At 38.3% G+C, this 16,753-nt stretch overlaps 1 protein-coding gene across 3 annotated transcripts in view; it reads right to left on the reverse strand.

Moving 5' to 3' along the window:
• LOC127697757 (contactin-associated protein like 5-3) overlaps positions 1–16,753 on the reverse strand; it is an 826,357-nt gene that overhangs the window by 46,162 nt on the left and 763,442 nt on the right. For all 3 annotated transcript variants that reach the window (XM_052201048.1, XM_052201047.1, XM_052201046.1), the window contains one exon: positions 14,168–14,252. In XM_052201048.1, the coding sequence (XP_052057008.1) occupies positions 14,168–14,252 (85 nt within the window). The remainder of the gene's footprint in view (positions 1–14,167; positions 14,253–16,753) is intronic.

A 16,753-nucleotide genomic window follows, 5' to 3' on the forward strand; every position in this document is an offset into this window, starting at 1 on the left:
AAATGGTATGCGTACAGAGACCAAAAATAACTTTAGGTTATTCATTAATTTCTACCTTGTTTGAAACAGGGTGTCTTGCTCTCCACTATTTATCCCAAGAGATTTGTCCTGATAGCTTCTTTGTATCATCTATGTCCACCTTCCATCTTTCTCAATTGAATATGCATGCTCTCATATCTGCCTTTACCTGAATTAGAATCCAAGTTCCAGTCTTAATGCTGTGTGACAAGGGTTGACCATTGAAGTAACTCTCCTATCCCTCCAATTCACATAATTCTCAGTGAAAAATGGTGCTATAAAACTTCACTTGTGTAATAGGCTGGATGGGAAACATAAAAGATCATGGCCATGAAAACTACTGAGTTAACAGACTTTTCAACAGCAGGGGGACCAGGTTTCTATCATAACTTTGAGCATTTCTTCCTTTCTAGTTAAGAATGAATGTTTTCCTAGCAAATTTTCTTGTCCCATGAAGATTGGCCTAACAATAAACAATGGGGACTTTCTACTTAAAGGTTCAGTTTGTTCATGGCAGTTCTCTGATAATGTACTCTGGCAATCTTTTTTGAAACATGAGGAAATAGCCCAAGATTAGCAGAAATACAATATGCAATAAGACTGAAAAGGCTTTTATTGGGAAAAACAACTAAATCCAAAAGATAAAGCAACGGGACAGGCAAGAGAGCTCAGTGGGTACATTGATTTCCTTGTAAGCATAAAGACCTGCTTTTGAAACCCAAGACCAATATAAGAACTCATATATGGTGGCAAACACTTGAAATCCTAGCATTTGGGAGATGAACACAGAGGATCATTGGGAATCATTGAACATCCAGCGTAGACTACTTTGCAAATCAAAGGTAATGAGAAACTGTATTGAGAAAGAGAGAGAGAGAGACACAGAGAGAGAGACAAAGAGACAGAGAGAAGAGAAAAGGAAAGAAAGGAAAAGAAGAAAAAGAAAGAGAAGAAAATAAAAGAAAACAAAAGGAGAGGAAGGTTATGAAGAGCTGAAAGAATAACATCTTAGATTTGCAGACACACACATCTATGAATACCTGTAGACACATGTGCATACACAGTAAGAGAGAGAAAGAGAGAGAGAGAGAGAAGAGTGAGAGTGAGATAGAGAGGAGAGAGGGAGACAGAGACAGAGAGAAGATAGACAGAGTCAGACAGATGAGACACAGAGAAATAAAATGTAAGAGGCAAAATACAAATCCACATACTAATAAGTGAAAACATAAATCCTTAATCATGTTCATGAAGAAGTGTATAAGTATACAATGATATATATATGTATGTGTGTATACACAGACAAGAATCTACAATTACATATTACTTTACATACTTATACATATGAGTACAGATTCACAAGTACATATACATTTTTCATATCTCCATATATAGACAGATATTTGGCCTTTCTTCATGCTAAAATGAAACTGTTCCATATTATCTAGTATGCAGGGGTCACTTTCCTAAAAGAATGGCCCAGGCCTCTCTCTATCCAGGCCAAAAGTCAGGTAATGTCTTGTGACAATATTTTTACTTTTGATCTCCCCTTTCTCTAGAAACAATGTCCTTGACAGATACCAAATACCAAAATTAAATCAGGACCAATTCCTTCTACGAAGCCACAATTACGTTGATACCAAAACCACACAAAGATCCAACAAAGAAAGAGAACTTCAGACCAATTTCCCTTATGAACATTGATGCAAAAATACTCAATAAAATTCTTGCCAACCGAATCCAAGAACACATCAAAACCATCATCCACCATGATCAAGTAGCCTTTATCCGGGGAATGCAGGGTTGGTTCAATATACGGAAATCCATCAATGCAATCCACTACATAAACAAACTCAAAGAAAAAAAACACATGGTCATTTCATTGGATGCTGAAAAAGCATTTGACAAAATTCAGCATCCTTTCATGCTTAAAGTCTTGGAGAGAACAGGAATTCAAGGCCCATACCTAAACATAGTAAAAGCAATATACAGCAAACCGGTTGCCAGCATCAAACTAAATGGAGAGAAACTTGAAGCAATCCCACTGAAATCAGGGACCAGACAAGGCTGCCCCCTTTCTCCTTATCTTTTCAATATTGTACTTGAGGTACTAGCTTGGGCAATTCGACAACATAAGGAGGTCAAAGGGATACAAATCGGAAAGGAAGAAGTCAAACTATCATTATTTGCAGACGACATGATAGTCTACCTAAGTGACCCAAAAAACTCCACTAGAAAGCTCCTACAGCTGATAAACAACTTCAGCAAAGTGGCAGGTTATAAAATCAATGCAAGCAAATCAGTGGCCTTCCTATACTCAAAGGATAAGCAGGCTGAGAAAAGAATTAGGGAAATGACCCCCTCCACAATAGCCACAAACAGAATAAAGTATCTTGGGGTGACTCTTACCAAACATGTGAAAGATCTTTATGACAAGATCTTCAAGACTCTGAAGAAGGAAATGGAAGAACTCAAAAAATGGGAAAACCTCCCATGCTCATGGATCAGTAGAATCAATATAGTTAAAATGGCCATTTTGCCAAAAGCAATATACAGATTCAATACAATACCCATCAAAATCCTAACTCAATTCTTCACAGAGTTAGAAAGAGCAATTATCAAATTCATCTGGAACAACAAAAAACCCAGGATAGCTAAAACTATTCTCAGCAACAAAAGAAAGTCTGGGGGAATCAGTATACCTGACCTCAAGCAATACTACAGAGCAATAGTGTTAAAAACTGCATGGTATTGGTACAGTGACAGGCAGGAGGATCAATGGAACAGAATTGAAGATCCAGAAATGAACCCACACACCTATGGCCACTTGATTCTCGACAAAGAGGCTGAAAACATCCAATGGAAAAAAGATAGCCTTTTCAACAAATGGTGCTGGTTCAACTGGAGATCAGCATGCAGAAAAATGCGAATTGATCCATCCTTGTCTCCTTGTACTAAGCTCAAATCCAAATGGATCAAGGACCTCCACATAAAGCCAGACACTCTGAAACTAATAGAAAAGAAACTGGGGAAGACCCTTGAGGACATCGGTACAGGGAGAAAGTTTCTGAACAGAACACCAATAGCATATGCTCTAAGATCAAGAATTGACAAATGGGACCTCATAAAATTACAAATTTTCTGTAAGGCAAAGGACACCATCAAGAAGAAAAATCGGCAACCAACAAATTGGGAAAAGATCTTCACCAATCCTACATCAGATAGAGGGCTAATATCCAATATATATATAAAGAACTCAAGAAGTTAGACTCCAGAAAATCAACCTGTTTACATATTCAGTCTCTTAGTCTATGTCTTTTTATTGGGGGGTTGAGTCCATGGATGTTAAGAGATATTAAGGAGTAGTGATTGTTGCTTCCTGTTATATTTGATATTATTTTCATGTTTGTGTGGTTATCTTCTTTTGGGTTTTTTGGAACATTACTTTCTTGCTTTGTCTAGGGTATAGTTTCCCTTCATGTATTGGCGGTTTCCATCTATTATCCTTTGGAGGGCTGGATTTGTGGACAGATATTGTGTAAATTTGGTTTTATCATGGAATATCTTGGTTTCTCCATCTATGGTGATTCAGAGTTTTGTTGGGTATACTAAGGCTGGCATTTGTGTTCTCTTAAGTTCTGTATGAGATCTGCCCAGGATCTTCTAGCTTTCATCATCTATGGTGAATTCCAAATGTTCTGGGGTAATTCTAAAAGGTCTGCTTTTATTAGTTACTTTTCCTTTCTGCCTAACAGCTTTTAATATTCTTTCTTTGTTTAGTGTATTTGGTGTGCTGATTATTGTGTGCAGGAAGGACTTTCTTGTCTGGCCCAGTCTGTTTGGACTTCTGAAGGCTTCCTGTATGTTCATGGGCATCTCTTTCTTTAGGTTAGGTAAGTTTTCTTCTATAATTTTCCAGAAGATATTTCCTTACCCTTTAAGTTGGAAATCTTTGCTCTCTTCTATACCTATAATCCTTAGATTTGGTCTTCTCATTGCGTCCTGGATTTCCTGGATGTTATGGGTTATAATCTTCAAGCATTCTGCATTTTTTTTGACTATTAAGTCAATGTTTCTATGGTATCTTCAACACCTGAGATCCTTTCTTCTATCTCCTATATTCTGCTGTTGATACTTGCATCTATGACTCCTGAATTCTTTCCAAGGTTTTCTATCTCCAGAGATGTCTCACTTTGTAATGATTTCTTTATTGATTCTACTTCTACTTTTAGATCCTGGATGATTTTGTTCAGTTCCTTCACTTGATTGTTTGTGCTTTCCTGTAATTCTTTAAGGGAATTTTGTGTTTCCTCTTTAATGGCTTCTGCCTGTTGACCCATGATCTCCTGTATTTCTTTAAGGGATCTTTGTGTTTCCTGTTTAAGGGCTTTTACCTGTTTACTGATTTTCTCCTGTATTTCTTTAAGGGAGTTATTAAGTTCCTCTTGAATCCCTCTATCAGCATCATGAGATACAATTTTAAATCAGACTCTTGTTTTTCCAGTGTGTTGGGGTATCTGGGACTTGCTGTGCTGGGAGAACTGGGTTCTGATGTTGCCAGGTAGCCTTGGTTTCTGTTAGTTGGTTTCTTGGAAAGGCTTGCCTTTCACCATCTGGTTATCTCTGGTGCTAGTTGGTCTTGCTGTCACTGGCTTGGATCTTGTCCCTCCTATGGGCCTATAAGCCTGTGTCCATACTCTTGGGAGAGAAACTCTCTTTTGTCAGGGTCTGTGGACAGAAAGATATGGAGACAACTGGCTCCCTGGTGCAAATGGTGGAAGGAAGACTTCCCTACCAGGTACTCGACTAATCATATGCTCTCTGTGTTCTTACCCTTTGACAACAATTTAACAACAATTTAATTCTTTATAATTCTCAAGAAGGAGATATTGTATAACTTTAAAATAATATCTTCTTTTAAAAAGGGGGGTAATTTTATCCTCATGCATATTTTTAAAATCATGCTTAAGAGGATATTAACCTAGAAAACTGGAATACCCAAAACTTAATCCAAACATCAAATGAGGCACAAGAAGAATGGAGGAGTGCCCGCTTGTTCTGGAAAGACTCAGTGTAGCAGTATAGGGCAAAACCAGAACAGAGAAGTGGGAAGGCGTGGGTGGGAGGACAGGGGGAGAAAAAGGGGCTTATGGGACTTTCGGGGAGTGGGGGGGGGGCTAGAAAAGGGGAAACCTTTGGAAATGTTAATAAAAAATATATCGAATAAAAAAAAAGAAAAAGAAAAAAAAAAGAAAAATTTCAAATTTGGGTGCCAAGGAACCCCTTGCTGAGTGTGTATATCATCCTACAACTAGGCATACTCATGCTTATTTGAGATGGAAGGATCCACTTATTGGCATATGGCATGATCCTGATCAGATATTTAATATGGGGAAGAAGGCATGTTTGCATTTTCCCACAGAATGCTGCAGAAGCATGCTGGCTACCAGAGTGATTGGTGTGGCATGTTGAAGATAATTCTGACCTGGGAACTTGCTGAGGGCCCTGACAATGGTAACAGGAACGCTATATTGGGTGTATGTTCTTGACCCACCTTTATTTGCCTATGTCCCAGATTAGATAAACTGCCTTGCTCTAAATTTTTAGGCCTTGTTAGACAGAGAACATTGAGACTGTTAAAACTGACTTAGAGTGGGTATAGAGAAGGCTTATGGGACATATGGCGTGTGGGGAACTGCGAAAGGGGAAAGCATTTGGAATGTAAGCAAAGAATTTAGAAAAGAAAAAAAAAGAAAAAAAGAAAAAAAACTGACTTAGAAAAATTAATCTAAAGGAGGAGTTATAATGGTTCTTCTCTTTCCTTTAATGTGATCAGTTATTCTGACTCAGTCATGGACTGGTCTAGAAATAAATCCAATATTGGAGATACCAACTATGAAGATGGCTAATTAACTTTATCAGCTGGCTTATCTGGCAATTACAGTCTCTCTGTTTATTCTCAAACCTTTCCCCCACATTGGAAAGTCAGACTTTATGTCTGAAAGCTGCTAATTTGCAACTGAACTAGATACTTTGGGTCATCCACAGACAAGTTCATCCTGTTTTGCTTCTAACTTTTAACCTTGCATGTTAAGCAGACTGGATGTCTCCATCCAGGCACACCTAGAATGAAAACTGTCATGTCTGTTAAAGACACTTGCAGGGTATTTGACAACAAATCGACTCCCTAGCATCAAAATCTATACAAGTGGACCATCTACAGGAGCTACATAGAACTCAGATCTATGTCTGTCTGCTTATGAGCTGACAAGGGCACCAGTGGGAGGTGCAAGGAAAAGAATTACTAGGGGAGGGCCATGTTTTCTGCTTTTGAGTCCCTGTGAAGCAAACTTGGTTGCATAGAGGTTGGTGTTTAAAAGCATTCCTTAGTAGCAACCAACAAGAAAGCCTAGAACCTCTTCTCCCCAAAATACACCACAAAGTATTTAGGAGGACCAGGTCAATCTTCCTATCCCTGGTTAAGGTCCACCATCCTTTGACAAATGACTGTCCACTTGCCAGTTATCTTCTCATCTTAAAACTAATAAAAAGGGAAGAGTTGTGCCCCCCCCCCCGGTTTTTGATCAGGAATTTCAGATCTAGATGCTAGCCAATACTTCCCAACTAGGGTGGAGCTCTAGCCCATTGTTCTTCAAGGTCCTGAAGTTTCCTCAGGGTCTCTAGCCACCTGCTGAGCAATGACAGGTTCTGCAGAGGAGTTTCCAGCCTTTGGGGGAAGGGTTTTCCCCTGCCTGTATATTTGGAGATCCCCATTACTCTTTGAGCCTTGATCAGAAAGCTTGCTATTTCTCTTTTATTTCAGCCCCATTTCTCCTTTTAGGTGACCTTAGTTCATTTAGCTGCAGGCTAAGTTTTTACATATTGAAAGTGCTATTTTCCCCAAAATCATGAAGCTATTTCTTTAGAAAACATTAATAATGATTCTTTTATTTTGACCTCCAAGAAAAATATGTTAGGAAAATGGTCTGGGAGCAGGTGAAGAAATCAAGCACTTTCCAATCTAGTGAGGACCTTGAGTTCAACCTCCCATAAAATCCCCAACAACTGCAATGCTGTTGTAGTTGTTATGGCTTTATGATTTCAATGTCTTTGGAAAATTCAAAATTTTTGAATTTGAAGATCTTATGAATGAATTGCCCCAGTGTAGGGGAATACCAGGTCAGGGAGCAGGGGTGGGTGGGTTAGTGATATGGGGAAGGGGATAGAAGATTTCAGGGGCAGGGGGTGAGAGAATCGTGGAAAGGGGACAATACTTGAAATGTAAATAAAGAAAATATCTAATAAATAAAAAAGAAAGAACCACAAAAAATAAAGGCTTTGAAATACCCAGGTGAGCTGACTGATGACTGCCCAATGGTAATTCTTGAGGCATCTCTAGAAGGAGATGTCTTTATTCAAATGATTGACTTGCCTAAATATGTTCTTTGTTTTTTTTTTAAAGATTCTTTTTTATTAAATATATTCTCCATTTACATTTCAAATGCTAAAACCTTTCCCTGGTTCCCCCTTCCCCCAAAATTCCCAACCCCTCCTCCCACCTCCTGCCTCCAAGTATATGCCCCTCCACCTGACCCACTACCACCTACATCCCCTCGATTGCCATTTGTTGGGGCATCTATTGAGACCTCACAGGATCAAAGACCTCTCCTCCCACTGATGATGGACATGGCATTCCTCTGCCATAGTTTTGGCTAGAATCATGAGTACACTTTGATTGATGGTTTAGTCCCCAGAGTCCTGTGGTGTCTGGGTGGCCCACATCTTTGTTCTTCCCATGGAACTGTAAACCCCTTCAGCTCCTCCAGTCTGCCTTCTAACTCTTCCCTTGAGGACTGCATGCTCAGTCCAATGGTTGGCTTCTAGCATCTGCCTTAGTATGTCTAAGGCTCTGGAAGAGCCCCTTCAGGGACAACCATTACAGGCTCCTTTCAGTATGCACTTCTTGTCATCCACAATAGTGTCAGGGCTTCGTGACTCCTTGTAGGATGAATCCACAGGTAGGGCAGTCTCTGGGTGGCCTTTCCTTCAGTCTCTGCTCCACACTTTGTCTCCATAATTGCTCCTGTGACTATTTTGTTCCCTTTCTCAGAGGAACCAAAGCATCTCCACTTCAATCCTCCTTATTGAGCTTCCTGTGGTATGTGAATTGTAACTTGTTTTGAGCTTTTGGGCTAACATCTGCTTATTAGTAGTACATATCATGTATGTTCTTTTGGGATTAGGTTACCTCACTCAGGATGACACTTTCTAGTTCCATTCACCTGTGTAAGAATGTCATGTATTCATTGTTTTTAATACATGAATTGTATTCCATTGTGTATATATACTACAATTTCTGTATCCATTCCTCTCTTGAAAAACATCTGGGTTGTTTCCAGCTTTGGCTATTATAAATAAGGCTGCTATCAACATAGTGGAGCATGTGTCCTCATTACATGTAGGAGCATCTTCTAGGTATATGCTCAGGAGTGGTATACCTGTGTCCTTAGGTAGTACTATGTCTAATTTTCTGAGGATCTGACAAAATGGTTTTCAGAGTGGTTTTACCACCTTGTAATCCTACCAAAAATGGAGAAGTGTTCCTCTTTCCCCACATCCTCTCCAGCATCTGCTGTCCCCTGGGTTTTTCATTAATCCTTTCTGACTGGTATGAGGTAGCATCTCAGTGTTGTTTTGATTTGCAGTTCCCTGATAACTAAGGATATTGAACATTTCTTTAGGCACTTCAGAGCCATGCTAGTTTCCTCAGTGGAGAATTCTCTGTTTAGCTCTCTACAACAATTTTTTAGTAGTGTTATTTGACTCTCTGGAGTCTAACTTCTTGAGTTCTTTGTATACATTGGGTATTAGCCCTCTATCCAATATAGGATTGGTAATGGTTACTTCCCAGTCTGTTGATTGCCATTTTGTCCTATTGACAGTGTCCTTTGCCAGTCTGTTTGGAGTTCTGTACTGGCCCTTTAAGTTGGAAAGCTTTATTCTCTTCTATACCTGTAATCCTTAAGTTTTGTATTCTCATTGTGTCCCAGATTTTCTGGGTGTTTTGGGTTACAGCTTTTTTGCATTTTGTATTTTCTTTGACTGTTGAGTCAATATTTTCTATGAAATCTTCAACACCTGAGATTCTTTCTTCTATCAATTGTATTCTGTTGTTGATGCTTGCGTTTATGACTCCTGAATTCTTTCCAAGGTTTTCTATCACCTGAGATATCTCACTTTGCAATTTCCCTAATTTTTTCTACTTCCAATTTTACATCCTGGATAGCTTTGTTCAGTTCCTTTTCTTGTTTGTTTGTCTTTTCCTGTAATTCTTTAAGGAATTCTTGTGTTTCCTCTTTAAGGGCTTCTACCTGTTGACAAATGTTATCCTGTATTTCTTTAAGTGAGTTATGTATGTCCTTCTTAAAATCCTCTTATTGGCATCATGAGTTGTGATTTTAAATCCAGTTCTCGTTTTTCTGATATGATGGGGTGTCCGGGAATTGCTTTGTAGGAGAACTGGGTTCTGATGGTTCCATATTGCCTTGGTTTATTTTAGTAATGATCTTGCATTTGCCTTTTGCCATCTAGTTATCTCTGGTGTTAGCTGGTCTTGCTGTCTCTGACTGTGGCTTCTCTGTCCTGCATGTCTGTGTATCTGTACTCCTAGGATGTCTGTTCTCTCAATGCCCAGAACACGGCTGGTCCTCCAGGAAGTATCAGGAGATTGGGTCTTCCCTGTGGCAGAACTTGCAGGGCTTGCAGGGGTCTACCACAGCAGAATGAACAGGGCAGGTGACAGCAGAGGATGGGGGAGAAGGAATGGAATGGAAGTCCCTCACTATCTTTGTATAATGGTATTTTATCTTTCTCTTTTTGTGTGTATGTACATATCTGGATGAATGCATCATTGCATTTAGGAATATACAAATGTGAGTGTGTGTGTGTGTGTGTGTGTGTGTGTGTGTATGTGTGTGTGTGTGTGTGTGTGCCCAGGCAGTATATATACTTATCACTTTATCACTTTTTTTTTTCAATTTTTGTTTCTTTTCTTTCCTAGTTTTATTATTGCCCTGGGATGCTGCAATTAGGAAAGGTTGGCTAATCAGGATTGTAGGAATACATTTTGCCACCCCAGAATTGGGATTTCAACTACATGCCACTATGTCTGTTTTTTTTTTTTCTTCTACATAGGTTCTGGGGCTCCCATTCAAGGTACTCACTTGCTGAGTCACCTAATCTGTCCCTAATGTGACTTTCTCTTTTTGTCATTAATGTAATAATTGTTATAACCAAGTAAACTATTTGGAGGTAAACAAAATGACAGTAAACAATTAAAATGAAAGTTAGCATCATCTTATAACTTATCATAGAAAAACATCTTCATTCACTGAGAGCAAAAACATCTCATTTCTGTTATTAATTTATTATGTGGTGTGTGTACTTATATACTACATTATATATATATTGTTATACAACAATGTGGGAAGTTATTTCGTTCCTGAGATTAAGCTTATTGTCAGGCTTGGTGGCAGAGAATTTGCCCACCAAACCCTCTTGTCAGTCTCACTGAAGTTTTAATATTAACGGTTGCATTGGCTCTCTTCATGTTCTAGTATCTCCATCTCAGGAGACCTCAAAACATAACCCATTCCCTTCATCATTGTACCTAAAGAACCAAGGCTACTACAGAATGTGTGCTAAATCCCTAGACAATAGGACAGTGATTTTCTCCTTCCTCTCATAGAAATAAAAAGAACAAATTTGATTTGGCTTTGAAATGGAATGTTATTGAAGAAAACTGAGACAAATTTTATACTCCTTTCCCCCTTAGAATGTATCATGAAAAGTGCTTGCAGATCCTCGTTTTGCAGTAAAAACTGTCCCTCAGAGTAGTCTTATCTAAGACTGCAGAGTGGGTATCATTTGTCATAATGTCTAAGCATGATTTCTGTTCAAGATTTCTACTCTGTGTGCCATGCAACTCATGCACTCATTTCTGCCCAAACCCATCTTGATTTCTCCATTTCCATGAACAACATCAACACATCCATAAGCCAAGTTTGTTATGCTAAAGAACATATAATCAAAGAAGTTGTTTGTGTTTGGCATGGAATACATTAGAACTTTCAATATTGGAACAGAATGGTGAGAGTTAAAGCACAAGAGACAGGGTGTGCTCACTAGCATTTCTGCACTTCAAATCTACCCGTAAAAAGGATGGCAGTGACTGCTACGTACAGATGTGATTTCTTCAGTGTAATCTCTCATATAAATAAGTTTCTAGCTACTCTCAAAACATCATGGATGCAGAACTAGAAGAAGGGTACAATGGTTGCCATCATGAATCAGTATCCCTGCCTCTATAGCCACTAAGAATACACTTATACCTACTCTCTCTCTGTCTCCTATTACCTCTCCTTTTTTCTCTCCCTCTCTCTCTCCCTTTTACCCTTCTCATTCCTTATCCACTAGTCTGATATAGAACACACTTCAGCCATCTAGCAAAATGATCTTCTGAGAGTCAAGATGAGAAAAATACCTTCATTCATATAAATGTTTATAATTCAGGGACTTGACGACAGAAAAAATAATATGTCCAAAATGATTGCCTCAGAACAGGAAAAAAAATCACATTTTTGTACAAAGCAAAGATGTCTAAGATACAGAGAAGAGAAATTAAAACCTAACCAGGTCTCATTAGTGAACCTGAACAAACAGCCTCAAAAATAGCACTTTTATTATGATGATTATGATTATTATCCTGAGTTCTTGGGTTGAAAAATAAGCCTATCTTGAAGTCATTTGTATTGATTGATTCATTTGTTTGACACTTGGAAAACTGACATTGTCTATACTTATTATACATTCAGGTTATATTCTAGTAATGCTATTATCTTAATGAATCTAGAAGCTAAAGAAAGAGTAGACCATTTCTTGTCTTATTTAAGCTGCTACCATGTTAGCATAACTCATTATCTGCAGCAGTTTTTCAGAAAGTATTTCCTCTGCCTTGCAAATCTACATTCTGTACATGAGTCAAGGAAGGGTCTAGAGTCCTCTTATGAAATACTAAGAAAGCAAGAGCACACCTCATGACCTACAAAGAACCTCAGATTTTCTGAAGAGTGATTTGAAAAGGTGATATTATGACTCAGAGTTAAGAGCTACAACAATTTTATAGGATAGTGATTTCTAGTTTTAAATGTATTCAACTTAATTCTCAAAATATGTAATGTTTCCTAAACTGTACTGTTACCAGATGAAAAACAAAGAATTTGAGAGGGTCTCAAAATAAATAAATAAATAAATAAATAAATAAATAAATAAATAGATAGATAGATAGATAGATAGATAGATAGATAGATAGATAGATAATCAGTAATAAATAAGGGGCAGGCAGTAGTCCAAATGTACAAATAATTTAAAAATCTAAAGAAGACCTGTACTTGCTAATCTGTAAAACACAAATACTGACTGCTCATAAGACAGAATCCTCTCATTGGTACAACCACTCTGGAAAGCAGTCTGGCGGTTCCTCCGAAAACTGGGCACCTCACTTCCAGAAGATCCTGCTATACCACTCCTGGGCATATACCCAGAAGACTCCCCACCATGTAATAAGAATACATGTTCTACTATGTTCATAGCAGCCCTATTTATAATTGCCAGATGCTGGAAAGAACCCAGGTATCCCTCAACAGAATAGTGGATGCAAAAAATGTGGTATATCTACACAATGGAGTACTATTCAGCCATTAGAAACAATGAATTCATGAAATTCTTAGGCAAATGGATGGAGCTAGAGAATATCATACTAAGTGAGGTAACCCAGACTCAAAAGGTGAATCATGGTATGCACTCACTAATAAGTGGATATTCACCTAGAAAACTGGAATACCCAAAACATAATCCACACATCAAATGAGGTACAAGAAGAAAGGAGGAGTGGCCCCTGGTTGTGGAAAGACTCAGTGAAGCAGGATTCGGCAAAACCAGAACAGGGAAGTGGGAAGTGGTGGGTGGGAGGACAGGGGAAGAGAAGGGGGCTTATGGGACTTTCGGGGAGTAGGGGGGGGCTAGAAAAGGGAAATCATTTGAAATGTAAATAAATTATATCGAATAAAAAAAAATATGGAACGCTTAAAAAAAAAAAGAAAACATCAAAAAAAAAAAAAAAAAAAAAAAAAAAAAAAAAAAAAAAGAACCACAAGGTGCTGACTTTCATTAGTGGCATAATAAATAGATTCTTTTACAAGCAAAAAAAAAAAAAAAAAAAAAAAAGACAGAATCCTCTCGACTCATGTACAATGCCCAGAAGAAGAGATCCTGCCTAAAACACGATAGAACAACCAATACCTGATGTTAATCTCCAAAGCATCCAATGCCATATACTTGTCCATGGTCATATATGTAAATGTGTACACACACCACACATGTACATATGAACAACACTTAAAACTCAACCACGTATTCTATACACCTTCATACATGAGGCTTTATAAAGAAAAAAATTATTAAAAGGAAAGAATGAGTAAAGGTAAGGCATAAATTGTGACCAAAACAAAGGCCTGTTGTCTATGTTAATTGTAGCCACACACATCAAAATCAAGTTCATTGGTAAATATCAAATATGATTTAAGACATTCAGGAAAGGAAAAGAAGTGCAGTGTTGTACAGGAAATAAATATTCTGAAATAAACAGTGAAAGTTCTCAAAGCCTATGTGAAAACAAGGGGAGAATCCATTTTTCCAATGTGTTTTGAATTCTCCTTCTGCAGCCCAGCTTCCTACTTCATTGCTTTAGTTTAAAACTAAAGAAATGCAAGTAAAAAGTTGACTATCGAAAAAAATTTATAATTTAAATATAAAATATTATTTTGCTTTATTGCTGGATTATCTTTCTACCTGGATTAATAACAATTTACAAACATAATAATTACCCCAAATGAACTAACCAATTAATAAAACAGACATGATTGCATTGTGAATCATTAGCATGTGTATCTTAGTATATCTCATTTCAAAACCTGTATCAAGGGGACAGATAGAAGTAGTGCCTTCAGTTGTCAATCACTGAACACACAAACAGAAGAAACAAATTTATCAAGTTTAACAACATCCAGTGAAAAGTATAGAATACAAAACAAACCTGTGACTTTGCCTAGGACAAGCGATTTTGCTCTCTGGAACTCAGCTTCTAGTGAGAAATTATAGCTGAAGTGTTGCTCGTCCATCTGTAGGAAAACAAAACAAAGCCATAGCCCAGGTTTTGAGAAAGTGCGTGAAGAGCTTACAGTCTCACACAGGGCAGGCTCCTCACCAGAATTCACTCTCAAGAGAGATTTGAAATGTCTCAGCAGTCATTCCACAGTTCACATAAAGTATCCTTTCTTTACTCCTTGTAAAATAAGGTCTTTCATGGAGCTTCCATTCCCTTAGAAACCCTACAGGGCTATTGTCATGTATTAATCTCCCCACTGGGAATTTTCACAGAATTCTTCTCTGAAAACAAGTAAGCAGTGAAGTCCATCTGTTAGATGCTCTGCCACATTAAATGGGACCCAGCTGTGCTACCCATTCTCCCTCATTCCTCTCCTCTTGTTACAGCCACCACCCCTTTCTTCCTCTCCATATCTCTGATGTGTTCTCTGGTGTGGAGTGTAGAATTTCCTAGTCATGAAACATAGTTGGTAAATACTTTAGGAGAGGATGAAAATATTGCCCTCACTACTAGAACTGGCTGATCACCCTGCACTGGATGGCAGAACAGAAGTCACTGCTGGATATTCCGGGCCTTGATTTCTAGGGTGCTCTTTTGGAAATCACTCCTGGTTTCAGATACTGCTGATTCTAGTTTGTGCCACCCCTTTCTCCTTCCTGGACTGTATCACAAATACATTTCCATTTTTCCCAATCTAGTCAGATCCAATAGATTCTTCCATTCAATTTTTTTAAGGAAGAGTGTGAATATATGAATAGTATGGAAAACTCGGCCTGACAACTCCAGGTACCATTACTCAACTACATTCTACTTTTGTCTAAAATAGAGTCTCTTTTTGGCTTACAACTTTGCCAAATTGGTTAAGCTCCCTGGCCACCAGGCTCCCAGAAAACAGCTTCTTGGGATTATTTCTAAGCTCTACCCCACAGGTACCTGGCAACACCTAGGTAGGTCTGGTTCACTATAAAAGGGGCTGCTTTCCCTTCCTCTCTTGCCTCTCTTGCATATTACTGTCTTAGCTTCTCTGTTGCCCTCTTGGGCTTTTCTCTTACCCTCTTCCCTGATCCCTCTCTCCACGTGGTCATTGCCGGTCCTCTACTTCTCTACTTTCGCATTCTCTTTGTCTTTCTCTGCCTCTGCTACCCCGTTAACACCCCTCTCCATGTCCTAAATAAACTCTATTCTATACTATACTGTCCAGCACCTGGTCCCTTAGGGGGAAGGCCTTGATATGGGTCCACTGAGGCACCACCTCCCTCCATATCCCATGGAACATATTGCTTTGCTCTGTGTTCTAGGTGTCATAGAAAATATAAAGGTCTTACAATATTACTCATAAAATGATCAAGAGAATGAGTCATTTTTCTCCATTCAAGGCTAGTTCAATCAGTGACATATTTACTGCAGGAGTACAAAGTCTGAGATTTTCCCCAGAAACCTTGTAAACTGTCAAATATAGTGCATGCATTTATAATCCCAGCATTTGCTAGAAAGAGGCAGGGAGATCTCTTGAGCTCACTAGGGAACCAACCTAGCTTCTTCTCTGTGATTTATAGATCCTTTAGAGTCCTTGAGTCAATAAATAAATGAATAACAAACAAATATTAAAACAACAATACCAAAAAAATAAAGGGAGAACAGCACCTCCTCATCATTGGGACCTGAGGCTGTACTCTGGACTCCACGTGGTAACCACATACATTACATTAACAGGAAATTATAATTACAACTTCTGTCATTCACCAGTTAAGCAGCTGCACTTCCAACCATAACCCATACATGTACTAATCAAAGTTACTCCTCCTACTCATTTCAGGAATATTGGAATGGGTAAGTGGTAAATTTCTGACATTATGTGAATCATTTGTGTTACATATCAAATCATTATTGCAGAACTTCCATATAATTGTAATAATTAATAGTCATTCTTACGTTTTCCCATAGACTACATCAAAAAATTTCCACTGCTGTGTTCTGAAATTCTCTCTATTGCTCTTTATGTGGCACATTTCAAGAAACGGAGACTCTTTCTGGCTGAGTTTTGACCTATATCATGCAGCTCTAAACACATCTTTCTATTCAGTGATTACAAGGAGTTCAAAAAAAGGCTTCAGCCAGGATACCCTGAAGCTTAAACCCTAAAGACATATGATTTGTCTTGGTTTGATAATGAACTTAACACAAACTAGAATCTCCTAGAACCGAATCTGAATGAGGGATTGCCTACCATGAGGGATTACCTACTCTGTATTGACCATTGGGCATATCTTAAGGAGATTGATTTGAAAAGACCCAGCCCATTGTCAGTAGCACCACTCCCAGGCAGAGATTTCTAAACTGTATAAAAGTAGAAAAAACAGGCTCTGCATATGAAAAAAAACAAAAACACAAACAAAAACAAAACTGAGTACAGATACACTCACTCCTCTCAGTTCTTGACTATTGATGTGATTAGCTGTTTCTGTCACTTGACTTCATTCTTATGGTGAAATTATGACCTAAAATAAATCCATT

This window comes from Apodemus sylvaticus, chromosome 12 (genome assembly GCF_947179515.1).
Source record: "Apodemus sylvaticus chromosome 12, mApoSyl1.1, whole genome shotgun sequence".
Classification (NCBI taxonomy): domain Eukaryota; kingdom Metazoa; phylum Chordata; class Mammalia; order Rodentia; family Muridae; genus Apodemus; species Apodemus sylvaticus.